We start from the raw sequence: 15,029 nt of genomic DNA, 5'->3' as shown, positions 1-15,029 counted from the left end.
ATTGTCGGCGCTCAGCCTGGATTAAGAAACGGCGGCAGCCATTCGTAGAATTTTTATCTTATCTTATCTTGTTTATAAAAATTTAGATATCGCTCAAAGACGCCGCTTATCTTATCTTGTTTATGAAAACTTAGATACCGCTCAAAGACGCCGCTTATCTTATCTTATCTTGTTTATAAACATATCAGATTACATGATCCCCTTATCTTATCTTGTTTATAAACATATCAGGTAACATGATCCCCTTATCAGGTAATATGATCCCCTTATCAGGTAATATGATCCCCTTATCAGGTAATCTGATATGTTTATAAACAAAAGATAAGCTTTATAAGAGTTTTAACAAGGCTCTGTAATATAAATATAAATTTAACGTATAAGACGGGTAACAAGAGCCAAATCGCGGATGACAATGCGTTATCCTAACGAAACTAAATAATTTTTCCGTTAGAATTAAATACCGGTGCACAAGGCACCAAATTTTACTTGGACACGGCCAAGATTTTAAATATGAAATAATCTCATATTTGAGATTTAATTTCAATACCCCTTTTTTAACCCCCCTACGGAAAATAAATAAATGAATGCAAGAGAAAAATATAGATCCGAAAATCGCTGAATCGGGAATCGAACCCGAGACCTTTCGCTTGCCGGACGACTGCTCTTCCAGCTGAGCTATTCAGATCTTTTCGATTCTATACTTTTCTCTGTTATATATAAAAAAAAGGGGTATTGAAATTAAATCTCAAATATGAGATTATTTCATATTTAAAATCTTGGCCGTGTCCAAGTAAAATTTGGTGCCTTGTGCACCGGTATTTAATTCTAACGGAAAAATTATTTAGTTTCGTTAGGATAACGCATTGTCATCCGCGATTTGGCTCTTGTTGCCCGTCTTATACGTTAAAAGATAAGCTTATCTACTGATAAGACCCCCTCCCCCGCGTGACGTCACCCCCCTCGCCCCCGATTCCCCCTGCCCCTCACCCCCCCTCATTGCCACTGGGTTAGAACTCCCCTAGTATAACTACTCCCGAGGACCAGACTTCACCGCCAGAAACTGTAAGCCGCCTCTCGAGTAGTCGTAGATCCGTGTTGGTTGGTACCGTAGGTATTGATCGTATATCGTAATTACCGTGAGTACCGCACTCTCTCATTTTTCGTATCGTTTTGTGTGTGAGAGAGCGGTCTCTCTCTTTTCTTTTTTAGAGTATCGTATCGCGGGGCCAGCCGATTTTGCGTTTCGCGAGCCGAGCCCTCTCCGAAAAGTGCCGCCGACAGTCCATCGTCTCGAAAGTAATTATCATAAATTCGGGTTACCGAGATATTCAGAGTCACGTTTCTTATAGGCTCGATTATTAGATTTTCCGAATTTGCGTGTAGCCGTTCTCCGCGAGTTTGTTAAATATTTCATTTTTTTCGACTCGGCGAGAGAGTCGTGCGAAAGAGTCACGAAATTACCGTCACCTATTTGTTATCTTTTTTTTTGCATACCGCACCGTGTCTCGGAGTATCTTAGGGTGCATTCGTTTATGCAGTGACTGCCGCAGAATGCCGCAAATGTCGTTCGTTTACTCCACCTGCGCAACCGACTGCAGCGCAGTTTGTTGTTCGTTTAAGCAGAGCTGCTGCCTATCTGCGCAGCCATCTCGGAGGTCCTGCTTAGGATGCTTTGCTCGCAGTACTGCGGACTACTGCGTAAACGAATGTAGTCTTCTCCATTGTTAAGCCAATTGAACTTGGAAACGTTGCCTGAAAATTATTTCAATTATGAGTTATGTTATAAAAGTTCAGAACAAAGAAGGTGGAGAATAACTCCTCCAAATAGATCCTACAAAACTAAAAGTAATGCAAGGTAAGTAATACAATAAAATTATGAAGTCTGTTAATTTATATTTACGATCCAATTAACTTAAAGATGCACTTTTATCAAGAATATAAATTTAAAGTAATCTGTTTAAAAAAAATGTGCTTTGTATAAAGATGCAATTCTGTTACAGTCATTCCTAGCTATCAAGCTACTTCGTCCCCAGTAAGTTTGGAAAAATCTGAGAAGTCTACATTCAGCAACATTTCAATCCTACCGTCATCACTGTCTGAAAATGTTATGTGCACACGTCATATGTCAGAACCTTCAACCTATTTAAAAATTTTATTATATTTATTCAAATAATAATTCATATTTAATATAAATATGATGGTTTCTAAATCGGCCTAAGAGCCATAGCACGAAAAATTACGAAAATTAATTATTCGGAACTGTATCTCTTGGTACGAGATTACTAAAGTTCCATATATTAATTAACCTTGAACTTACATATGGAGAAATAGGCGCGAAAAATATAGGTCCGAAAAGTCGCTGAAGCGGGAATCGAACCCGCGTCTTTCACTTTCCGGGCGACTGCTCTTACCACTAAGCTATTCAGACTCTTTCGATCCTATATTTTTCATTTGCTTTTTTAGTAGATGTTAGTAAATAACGCCATGATTAGGCCAGGCGTGAATAAACTCAGAAATAAATATTTTTTATCGGCTCTCAATATAAACAATATAAATATGATAGTTTCTAAATCGGCCTAAAAGCCATATAGCACGAAAAATTACGAAAATTAATTATTCAGAACTGTATATCTTGGTACGAGATTACTAAAGTTTCATATTAATTAACCTCGAACTTACATATGGAGAAATAGGCGCGAAAAATATAGGTCCGAAAAGTCTAAATAGCTATTAGTGGTAAGAGCAGTCGCCCGGAAAGTGAAAGACGCGGGTTTGATTCCCGCTTCAGCGACTTTTCGGACCTATATTTTTCGCGCTTATTTCTCCATATGTAAGTTCGAGATTAATTAATATATGGAACTTTAGTAATCTCGTACCAAGAGATACAGTTCCGAATAATTAATTTTTGTAATTTTTTCGTGCTATGGGTCTTAGGCCGATTTAGAAACCATCATATTTATATTGTTTATATTGAGAGCCGATAAAAAATATTTATTTCTAAGTTAATTCATATTTATTTAAAATTTCTTTACTTACGCACTCCAATTACAATCTGAGCAGTCAATTCACGCAGGTGATCGTTCGGTAAATGATGTCACGTGACTCGCAGATAATAGACGCAGTGGATGCGCAGTGGATGCGCTAATCACTGCATAAACGAATGCACCCTTATTGTGACGTCTGTCTATACCGCGTGTCCGCAAAAATAAGTTGGACCATCATAACGTTTACCGATTTTGTCTTTGTTTATCCCGTTGGTATATCATTGTCGCGAAATTATCTAAGATGTTTCACATTGTATAATTAATAATAATTTTGTAGATCAATTCCGAAATACCGATATCCGCCGATCTTATGATATTATATTTTTGTTCCCTACCGCTAGTTTATATATTACTGTTTGTTACCTAATGATATTATCCAATTGTATTTATCAGATGTCAAATTGTAAATCCTAAGTGTCAAATATATATATCTCTGTCAAATTATAACACCACGTGTATGTCTCTCTATATCTCTCTCTCAACCCTAGACCCATCACTCCTATAGACCCATCACTCCTATAGACCCGCGACTCTGTATGAAATTTGAAGAAGTGACTTTAAGTACCATTCACAGTAGTATCGTGGCGCGTTCACATGCGCCTGGCGCCCAACTGTACCGTGAGTACCGAATGTACCTAAGTACGAATAAGTAATTCTTTCCTTACCGAATTTCACCGTATTTAGATTCAGATTAGTAGAATATTTAAATTGAACGCTCCCCTGACCGAACTTGGCGTTTCGGCACAGGAAAAGACGTTGCAATATATATATATATATATAAATTTTATTTTGAGGTTACTTTGTAAGAAACTCGACATTTTATATGTATATAGCATTTTATCTGTACTAATACAAAATACTACGAAATCACTAATAAAATAGATAATATAAATTTATATTAATTTGATAGCGGAAACAAAACGCAAAAATATTACAAATTATTTACATTATACGCTGCAACACTACCAGACTGCTATCGCCGCCATGTTATGAATTGTGCGATTCGTACATGCGCGAGTACATATATTTACCCATCAGGGAGTGTAACTACTGTTCTTACTTATACTATGATCGGACTATAAATACCAGCCTAAAGCACATTGTGGCATATAGGCGAATACCCCAGATGCCTTAGCAGCCATACAGAAAAAGAAGAAAAATACCGGCCTATGAAAGAGCAGGGTGGGAAAGTCATTCGATAGAGGGGCGGTATTCATAGTCCGTTCTTATATTTAAGATCGTCTTAAAACCTCGTTCAACTAATCAAGAGATGATATGCGGCCATTTGATTGGTTGAACAAGGGCTTAAGACGATCTTAAATATAAGAACCAACTGTGAATACTGACCTAAAATACCAAAGAATATAGACGAGTATAGAAGCACGGTTTTCGGTAAAGTCACTAGATTACAAAGTAACGCAATTCATAAGATACATGGGAGTCAAGATGGTGTCGAAAAGTGTAAATAGTGTATACATTGTGTAAATCATCTCTACTTTAAGTGCAGTCTTTATAACCTGTTATAAACTTCTTCGCACATGAAGAGAAATAAGAGGTATCAAGATGCCAGGTTGTTGTGTTAAAGACTGCAATAATCGCAGCGAAAGAAGATTTCGGTTATTTCGTGTTCCGAAAAATAAAGAAAGAAGGCATGAATGGCTTCAATTAATTGGAAGAGATACTTTGCCAGAAAGGGCTGAAATTTGTGAGGTAATTAATGAATTACAAACGTACAAAACATTTTTGTCTTACAATACTAATTATTATATTAATTTTACAGATGCATTTTGATGAAAATCAATTTGAGAACAATCGAGCAGATAAGAGAAAATTGCTCCGCCCATATGGAAAACCTAATTTATTACATTTAGAAAATAATTCCAATGAAGTAACAAACAATATGAGTACTAATAATGGTAAGAATGTTATAATTCTCGTAAGTTTTACATAATTCAATGATACTTAGATATATAAGAAAGATACAATTTAGGTATAATAATCTAAATCATTTTCTTATGAACATATGTATTACTGTAATATTATTTATTTGAAATAATTGTAGATAAATACGAGGACAATGCAAATAATTTGAATGACAATTCCTACAGTAATATCAATAATGGTGACAATACTATTACTGAGTTGGAAATTATATCCACAGATTGTGGTACCAATAAATCAAATCATTTTGAAGCAACCGATGTGGTGGTAATGAGCGATACTGCATCAAATAAAAATCTTGATGAAATAATAAAAAATTTTGAAGAACAAATAAAAAAATTAAAGAAATCTTTAAATAAGACTGTGGTGGAACGTAATATCTTAAAAAGAAAATTGCAAAAAGAAAATGCAAGATTTAATGAAATATTTAACGAAGATCAAAAGGACTTTATCACGCGTAAAACACAAAGAGGAACATCATGGTCTGCAGATACAATTACAAAAGCATTGAAACTTTATGCAGCTTGCGGTCAAAAAGGCTACGAAGAGGTGCTCCGACAGCATTTACCGTATCCAAGTATCCGCACTCTACAAAGTCGCATACAAGGCTTAAAATTTAAGCCAGGTAAATTTCTCTGCAAAAGAGAGATGTCTGCAGAGCAATGAAAATTTATGGGATATAAATATATATCAATCATTGCTTGGAAATGAAAAGGAAACTGATTTAAATAATACAGTTCAAGCTGCATTATATTATTTAATAGGTGCATTATTATTTAAAATACAGAAAAATTTTACACATTGCAATAATTGTTTTAATGTTCTTGTGACTACGAATGATTCTAACAACAATTCTAGCTACAATAATCTAAGTTTTTATATAAAGTTAAGAGAATATAAAGAAAATATTTTAATATTTCCAAGCGTGGAGATATATAATTTAATATATAAGTGCGAACTATTATTTCGGAAAAATGAGATTAACTTACTTTTTAATGTATTAAAAGTCAATGATTTTATAACAATGTTTTTATAAGAATATTCGATAAACTTTATTCCTTCGTGTCATAATATTGGTTATAAATTTATAAAAAATTTTGTAATAACAAGAATTCATTTTTCATTAAAAAAAGTAAGCAGTGATGTAAAAAAAGCAGCTGGTCATAGCAGTAGAAGGGTTGCGATGAAAATGGCCATAGCAAATGGAAAAAAAACATAAATAAAAATTATTTTTATATAATTTACAATTTTATTTTCTTTCGTACAAAAAATTGGATTATATATACAATTATATACAATTGAAACGGCCGCGTTGCGTGGAGTCAAAATGGCAGCTTTTTTCCCCCTAATTGCGTTACTTTGTAATCTAGTGACTTTAGTTTTCGGTATCCCGCGGGTCGCACGAGCTAGGGTACTTTGTTATAGTTTACGTCACGTATACTGTACTGAAATGCTATAGATAGTACAGAATAAGTGAGTAAACTATAGCAAAGTATCCCAGCTCGAGCGACCCGGGGCACCAAGAACCGTGCTTCTATGGTAATACTATAGTGCTCTCGATTGGTTTTTGAACGGCAATTGGGAGATCAGGTGCTCCCGAGTGTTGTTTCTGAACGCAGTCCTAAACTTGTGCAAGAGTGCAGTTAGTACAAACAGACCTCATATCTCCCCTTTTCTTTACGCAGGATTCACACAGCGTCCGATATTCGATGTGCGACGTTCGATATCCAATCAGAAAATTTTGATTTTTAAAAATATCGAATATGTGTGAATCTTGCATTACATCACTGACGAGGGAGGTACTGTTAAGGGTCGACAGGTCGTCCGGCCAGACTCCGAATTGATGTTGGAGACCTTGCGCGGTGACAACGCGAAACTCCGATTTCAGTGTTGCTAACGCCGAGAAACCAATTCTCGGGTTTTATGTAGTGGTGCATGTCTGTACACGTACATACACCATTGCATTGCTCACGCGGACGCACCATAGAGAGACAAGGACCGATAATCACGTGTTCTCCTTGTTTCTCTATCGTGCCGGTATACGCGAGATGCGGCCTGAAAATGCTTTCTGGCCTTCCGTAGCAGAAGGCAGTAGCGTAGCAAGGCTAATAAGTACCTACTTTTTGTAAATTTTATATATGCTTATGCACATATGTGCGTGTATATATATATATCCCACACGGAACAAAGCATCCAATGGACGTCCATATAACCTCCATACCTCCATGCGACCTCTACCTCCACGGTGGACAACAGATGGATTTCTAATAGATATCCATACTATCTCCACAATAGATATCGTCTACAAATCCATCATGGATGTACATTAGACATCTATTATGGATATATGATAGATTTATACATCCTTGCATTGAATAAAATAAAAATTAAGTTTTATTTAAAATTCTGATTTCTGAGAATGTTTTAAAAAATATTGAAAAATTTGTAATTATATATATATTATTCAATTTTAACTTATATATACGTAACATTTATTAAAACAGTTTTTAAAAATATACTTACATAATAATACAATTGTAATAGCAAGATTAACAAATTGTATGAATCAAAACTTTTTAGATTAAACTGTAATATTTATAAAATTTATTATTAAATATAAAAAATTTTTAATTTTTTAATTAAAAATAGAAAGTATTGAATTTGAAATGACTTTAAATCTTGCAAAAAATACATTAGCTAGTTTTTAATAAAATTACTGTTACAAGTACGCAAATAAATAAATAATGATTAAAAAACATTCAACAATTTAAAAATTAATTCGATAAATAAATATCTCCTAATAATTAATGAAAATTAACGTAGACAATTTTTTTATAATAGAATATATATTTTTATTGATAACGTTTATAAATAAAAGTATAATTATATAATACAATATGTTAATATAAAATTACTACAAGTGTATTTTCAATATATATATAAATTTTTTTGCGACCTTTATTACATAACTCCTAGAATGACAAAGAAAGATAACATACCGAATTTACAAAAGGAAGACTTTTCTCGCTTCATTTTCGGTCTCAATACAAAAACAATGTTCCCAGATTATACATATATATATTTTTTTTCCGATGAGTAACGCGAGGACATTATCTTATAATTAGACAAATTAGGTCGATAAAATAATATGTAGATACAAATATTTGTATAGTAATGCTAATTGTAATGATGACAAACATGAACGCTTATTCTCTTATGAAAAATTTTCGTATGCGAAGATGACGCTGAACGAAAATTGTGTGTGTATTGTGTGTGTGTGTGTGTGTGCGTGTGCGTGCGTGCGTGTATGTGTGTATGTGAGATTGGTATATACTTTTACACAGTTAAAAATATATACCAATCAGAGGGATCGCGCAGCATCATTTTCGCATACGAAAAATTTTCTCGCTCCATTTTCGGTTTCTACGAAAAAATCTTTCCAGATTATACATATATATATTTTACCCGAGTAACGCGAGGACGTCTTATAATTAGACAAATTAGGTCGGTAAAACAATATATATATATTATAGATACAATTATGTGTATAGTAATGCTAATTGTAATTATACTGACAAACATGAACGCTTATTCTCATATAAAAAATTTTCATATGCAAAGGTGACGTTGTACGAATATTGCGTGCGTGCGTGCGTGCGTGTGTATGTGTGTGTATAAAATAAAATATATGTATAATATATATGTGTAAATGTATGTATAAAATATATAATACAATATGTTAAATATAAGAGATATAAGAGAGTTTTACATATATATATACATACATATATTTAATGAAGAAAATATATATACATTGAATGCGTGTGTGTGTATGTATATATGCGCGCGCAATGAAAATGCTTATAACGTTACGTTTTGCAAGAGGACATGGAGCAGGTGGCAAATTTACACCAGACTCTTCTTCGCTTTCCGACGAAGAGTAAATTTTTCTCGCTCTGTTTTCAGTAATATTTTGCTTCCTTTTCCGTGTCCATATCTGACGTGTATAAAGCTTTATCTGCCTTCGCATAAGCCTTCTGTAAGGACGCTGAAAATATTATAAACATTAAATATTATAAATAAGTAAAATATTTATAAAAGTCAGTAAAACCCTATACTTAAATATAGTACTTACAATATTCGCCAAAAATTCTTATAACTTTTAATGCGGGCCAATCAAACTTTGGTATCTCCTGTTTCTCTACCGCTTTTCGGATTTTTATATCCGTCTTAAAATGCGAGGGATATTTGCATTCATCTTTATTTTGCAACCAAATTTTTGGTATTACTTGAATACCATCCGGGAATTCTGCGACGACAAAGCCTTGATTCGACATCTTCCAATGCGATTCTAAAAAAGAGCTTCTGCGTGTAATATTGTAATAAAAAAAGAAATCAATTTATATAGATGTGTTTTGTGTATATGTGTATTGTTATGTATATGCATTTGTTATGTATATGTAATTGTTGTCTCAACCACAATTTTGTCAGTTTATTTAAATGTCAGTTTATTTAAATTTTGTCAATTTATTTTAAGTTTATATTTATAAAAGATATTACAAAGCGGAGCGCAATATGTAAATATTATAAATGTGCGGTGCTTATAAGCGGTATTACTGCGAAATATCTTTCATTTTTATATGGCAATTTGATAAATTTAGATCTAATTTTATGTAAAGGCCAGACTTGAATGTCAGATAATTTACTCACTTTAAATATATCCAAATGAACAGAACTACATGGATTATTATAAAGTTCTTCGACAACCTTAAATTTACGACCTACTGCAATATAATTGCCTTCACTCGATGTTGCGATATTTTCCAAACAAACGATATCTTTATCTATGAGACAACAATTATCAGGAGATTTGACTGAAATAATAAAATGAGGAAATTCAATCTTCGAAAATTGTGGATTAAAACAACCTGATATTAGCGGTCCTCTCTCGTGTGGATTCTTTACATTTATTTGTGAAATATTAACATTGTCAGAATTTACTTTACAAAAACTCATTTCCGCATAGCGATTGCTAATTTGCTCCAATGGTTTTTCAGATTTTCTTAAAATAGATTTTAATTCTTTCATAAAATTTTCAAACGGAAAGGCACTGAAAGTATCTAACGGCCCAAATTGTTTTACGCAATCAGTAATGTGTAGAAGCCCGTGAATATTATGAGACACAAATTCGGGCCCGTAAATTTTAATAAAACATTCAACGAAATATCTCAATAATTTGCTCGCGTATTCAATATATTCAGCCGTACTATTATTTTGACATAAAATACGAACAGCAACATGCAAAGTGAGAAAGTTGGAAAATACATCAGGCTTTAATTCTTTTTGCAATACAACGGGACCGGTATATAACAAAAATTGTCTCAATTCGGTTGCTTTCCACTGTGCAAAATCTTCAATTTCTCGCGGTCTTCTCGCAAATTCTTTCGGAATAAAATGCCTGATATCGAGAAGAAATTTGGAAATATTTTGTATTCGTTGCGAGGATAAATATCTAGCATTAAGAGGACCGCATATCCATAATTTTAATAGCTTCTTAACAACGCCGATACATATCAAATACATATAATCTAATGGAATTTGAGACACAATGTAAAAATTTGGAATATTCAATAGAATAGGACGACCGAGATGGTATTCTTCTTGGGTTTGATTACGAAAGTTAGCGTCTGTTCTTTTTTGCCAATCAAAATCGGAAAAACAAATTCTATTAGCGATAAAATCACCTTCAATTGTACATTTCGAACAGCTAAAATAACCAGTATGTCCTTTAGTAAGCGTAATAAAAGATTTAGCCGGAGCATCACAAATGATAGAATGTATCGACACTGGGAATGTTGTTTCGTTATAAGTTATGCCTTCATTAATTAAAACTGTAACATCTTTTACAAATTGTTCTAAGAATTGATTTGCATCCGCTGGTTTGGTTTTGCCGAAATAACAACCAATAAGAAATACTTTCCCGTGAGGCATAATACGACCTAAAATGGGCCATAATTGATTTGAATTGGATCGAGATATTGGTAAACCATCAATACCGATTTGAATTTTAATAGAAGATGAATTATTATTTTTAGATAAAAATTGCAAAATACTATATTCCATACCCAAATGACAATATTGACCAGGAAATATCTCATTAATAACGTTAGAAGATCGTGGTGTACGTAATAATGTCTTTGCACATTTTGGCAAATTAGAAAAAATTGGATGCACTTTTTTTAAACCAGACAATAAATGTAATAAAGCTACATGAGAAATACGATGCGTAATAGCCCATTGTACTAAAAATGTTTCAAAATCATTGTTTTCGTTTTCTGAATTATTATCCTCTCTGATAAAGTGTGGCAATACATTGTTTAAAGAAACATCAGATTCGGAGATTCTCGTTTCACTAGAATGTGTTAAATTTGCCTCTTGTGTTTCGAAAAGAGTATTATTCAAATTAACATTCCCAGAGTCATCATTATCATTACTCGAAGCGGAATTATTTAAAATTATGTGCGAATTGGATCTACATTCATTATTATCCGAATTATCCGAAGTAAAATTATTTTTAATTTCGTGCAAATTGGCTCTACGTTCTTCATTAAAGACAAGTGAAAATAATGCGTCACTCTCTTCTCGAATTAACTTACGGCGATACCTCGCTGAAATACGCGACAGACATTTGCGTTTCGACATGGTTGATTGGATTTATTATGTAATATTTGTAACGTATACGTGATAAATGTAACGTATTTTTAAAATATGTAAATAATATTTACTGTGTGGGTGTGCGTGTGTGTGTGTGTGTGTGCGTGCGTGCGTGCGTGTGTGTGTGTGTGTGTGTGTGTGTGTGTGTGTGTGTGTGTGTGTGTGTGTGTGTGTGTGTGTGCGCGTGTGCGTTCGTGCGTGCGTGCGTGAGTGTGCGTGACTGTCAAGTAAAATTATTACAGATTACAAATTATACTTGCTAAATTTTTTTGATTACTTTCCTTGAATCTCCGTTGAATTAATGCGTCTTATACGCATCTACAGCCCACGGGAAGTCAGGAGGAAATGCGCACGGCAACGAGCTTTAAGGTCGATAATCCTAATAACATTCATGCGAATTAGTATATTCATCATTATATTCGACACGGAATTCTTTATAATTATATGCGAATTGAGGACTCTATACGTTTTTTATTATACAGAAAAGTGTGTAAGTCAAATTTATCATTCTCTTTTCGAGTTTACAGCGTCAGACATTTGCGTTTCGGAACGATTGATTGCATGTATAGTAATATTTAATCAAATTTAACATTTACAATATATATAAATAATATTTACTGTGTATGTATGTGTAACTGTCAAATAAAAATTATTAAAGATTACAGATTACTTGTTTAATTTTTTTTATAACACTCCTTGTCTAATAGTATATTGTCCGAGTAATATAATCACAGCTGAATTATTAATTGCATGTATTGTAATATTTACCCAGTCAGAAATCATCCATCGAATTGACATATAATCGACGTCGAAATCATCACAATTACATCGAAGTACATGTAATTTCGATAATTTCGACGTTGATTATATGTCAATTCAATGGGTGATATTTGACTGGATAAATATATATATTACAATACATGATGCCGATTCGATTAATTATTTCTCGCCGGATAACGTTTAACTATATATACGTAAATATGCACACTCAAATAAAAACTATTCAATACTACAGATTATACTTGCCTTATTTTTTGCCAGCTCTCGTTGTCTACAGTTCATCAGAGGAACGAAACAGCGAACAGCGACGGACTTTATCGCCGGCGACGACGTCCTAAACAACATTCATACATGCAAATTGGCTCTATATTCTATATTCATCTCATTATCCGCAACGAAAGAATTTATAATTACGTGCCAATTGGGAAACTCTACGTTTATTACAGACGAGTGTATATGATTCATTACTCTCTTTCTGAATTAATTTTTTGTCTCGGTATCTCTGGTCATATGCGCGACGGACATTTTGGCGCGCTTTTTATTGCATGTATTATTATTACCGTTTAACTACGTACATACGCACTTTATTCAAATAAAAACTACTTAATATGTATTTCAGATTATACTTGCCTTATTTCTTTGATAGCTCTCCTTGTCCAATGCTAATATCTCCTGTAAAATGCTCACGGCTAATCGACGGCGCGTCTTGCACGGATCGCAGACGGGAACGGAAGAGGAGACGAGCACGGCGACGGTCCGCGGCGTCTGTGAGTCCCTAACAACGCTGGTACATAGCAACGATTGTTAGTTACTATTGTATTATTAATTACAACTATTAATTAACAACGATAAAGTCCGTCGCTGTTCGCTGTTCCGTTCCTCTGATGAACTGTAGACAACGAGAGCTGGCAAAAAATAAGGCAAGTATAATCTGTAGTATTGAATAGTTTTTATTTGAGTGTGCATATTTACGTATATATAGTTAAACGTTATCCGGCGAGAAATAATTAATCGAATCGGCATCATGTATTGTAATATATATATTTATCCAGTCAAATATCACCCATTGAATTGACATATAATCGACGTCGAAATTATCGAAATTACATGTACTTCGATGTAATTGTGATGATTTCGACGTCGATTATATGTCAATTCGATGGATGATTTCTGACTGGGTAAATATTACAATACATGCAATTAATAATTCAGCTGTGATTATATTACTCGGACAATATACTATTAGACAAGGAGTGTTATAAAAAAAATTAAACAAGTAATCTGTAATCTTTAATAATTTTTATTTGACAGTTACACATACATACACAGTAAATATTATTTATATATATTGTAAATGTTAAATTTGATTAAATATTACTATACATGCAATCAATCGCTCCGAAACGCAAATGTCTGACGCTGTAAACTCGAAAAGAGAATGATAAATTTGACTTACACACTTTTCTGTATAATAAAAAACGTATAGAGTCCTCAATTCGCATATAATTGTAAAGAATTCCGTGTCGAATATAATGATGAATATACTAATTCGCATGAATGTTATTAGGATTATCGACCTTAAAGCTCGTCGCCGTGCGCTTTTCCTCCTGACTTCCCGTGGGCTGTAGATGCGTATAAGAAGATGTCGAATCAAGGCTTTGTCGTCGCAGAATTCCCGGATGGTATCCAAGTAATACCAAAAATTTGGTTGCAAAATAAAGATGAATGCAAATATCCCTCGCATTTTAAGACGGATATAAAAATCCGAAAAGCGGTAGAGAAACAGGAGATACCAAAGTTTGATTGGCCCGCATTAGAAGTTATAAGAATTTTTGGCGAATATTGTAAGTACTATATTTAAGTATAGGGTTTTACTGACTTTTATAAATATTTTACTTATTTATAATATTTAATGTTTATAATATTTTCAGCGTCCTTACAGAAGGCTTATGCGAAGGCAGATAAAGCTTTATACACGTCAGATATGGACACGGAAAAGGAAGCAAAATATTACCGAAAACAGAGCGAGAAAAATTTACTCTTCGTCGGAAAGCGAAGAAGAGTCTGGTGTAAATTTGCCACCTGCTCCATGTCCTCTTGCAAAACGTAACGTTATAAGCATTTTCATTGCGCGCGCATATATACATACACACACACGCATTCAATGTATATATATTTTCTTCATTAAATATATGTATGTATATATATATGTAAAACTCTCTTATATCTCTTATATTTAACATATTGTATTATATATTTTATACATACATTTACACATATATATTATACATATATTTTATTTTATTAATATATAATAATATATTGTTCTTATAATTCATGTAAAATTATATTATATTTAAATTTCTTTAACTTTTCTTTATATTATAGCTTGAATCACTTTGATGATGTCGCGTATTGGAATCAAAGTTTTCAAAACACGTGGTAAAGTATTTATGGCGAACACAAAGTCACCTTACATCGATTCTAATACGTTACATCATCACCGAAATTCAGTATAATTTCGAACGTCGGACCGTTAAGACGTGTTGA

At 33.2% G+C, this 15,029-nt stretch overlaps 2 protein-coding genes and 2 long non-coding RNA genes across 5 annotated transcripts; 3 read left to right on the top strand and 1 right to left on the bottom strand.

The window, feature by feature from the left end:
• Window positions 1-1,524: 1,524 nt before the first annotated feature.
• Window positions 1,525-2,193, top strand: LOC146720685 (uncharacterized). The gene is made up of 2 exons (XR_014925975.1): window positions 1,525-1,855; window positions 2,001-2,193. It is a non-coding gene; the product is annotated as an uncharacterized LOC146720685 (long non-coding RNA).
• Window positions 2,194-4,533: 2,340 nt separating this feature from the next.
• On the top strand, window positions 4,534-6,186 carry LOC114945768 (uncharacterized). The gene is made up of 3 exons (XM_029322067.2): window positions 4,534-4,754; window positions 4,825-4,960; window positions 5,107-6,186. Exons 1-3 carry the CDS (start codon window positions 4,608-4,610, stop codon window positions 5,649-5,651), a joined length of 828 nt encoding a protein of 275 aa, XP_029177900.1. The 5' UTR covers window positions 4,534-4,607; the 3' UTR covers window positions 5,652-6,186.
• Window positions 6,187-8,785: 2,599 nt separating this feature from the next.
• On the bottom strand, window positions 8,786-11,894 carry LOC114945765 (uncharacterized). The gene is made up of 2 exons (XR_014925972.1): window positions 9,121-11,894; window positions 8,786-9,033 (listed from the first exon to the last, which is right to left on the bottom strand). It is a non-coding gene; the product is annotated as an uncharacterized LOC114945765 (long non-coding RNA).
• Window positions 11,895-13,151: 1,257 nt separating this feature from the next.
• On the top strand, window positions 13,152-14,695 carry LOC114945766 (uncharacterized). 2 transcript variants are annotated; one of them, XM_029322066.2, is made up of 3 exons: window positions 13,152-13,266; window positions 14,047-14,323; window positions 14,411-14,695. In XM_029322066.2, the coding sequence occupies exons 2-3, from the start codon at window positions 14,122-14,124 to the stop codon at window positions 14,587-14,589; spliced, it is 381 nt and encodes a 126-aa protein (XP_029177899.2). In that variant the 5' UTR covers window positions 13,152-13,266; window positions 14,047-14,121; the 3' UTR covers window positions 14,590-14,695. The 2 variants fall into 2 exon arrangements, with proteins under 2 accessions (XP_029177899.2, XP_029177898.2); XM_029322065.2 differs by lacking the exon at window positions 13,152-13,266 and adding an exon at window positions 13,282-13,399.
• The last annotated feature ends 334 nt before the right edge of the window (window positions 14,696-15,029 follow it).

This window comes from Nylanderia fulva, unplaced genomic scaffold (genome assembly GCF_048542155.1).
Source record: "Nylanderia fulva isolate GAGA-0341 unplaced genomic scaffold, ASM4854215v1 Scaffold64, whole genome shotgun sequence".
Lineage (NCBI taxonomy): Eukaryota > Metazoa > Arthropoda > Insecta > Hymenoptera > Formicidae > Nylanderia > Nylanderia fulva.
Note: the sequence above shows the minus strand (reverse complement) of the source record. Positions and strands in the feature narration are given on the sequence as shown.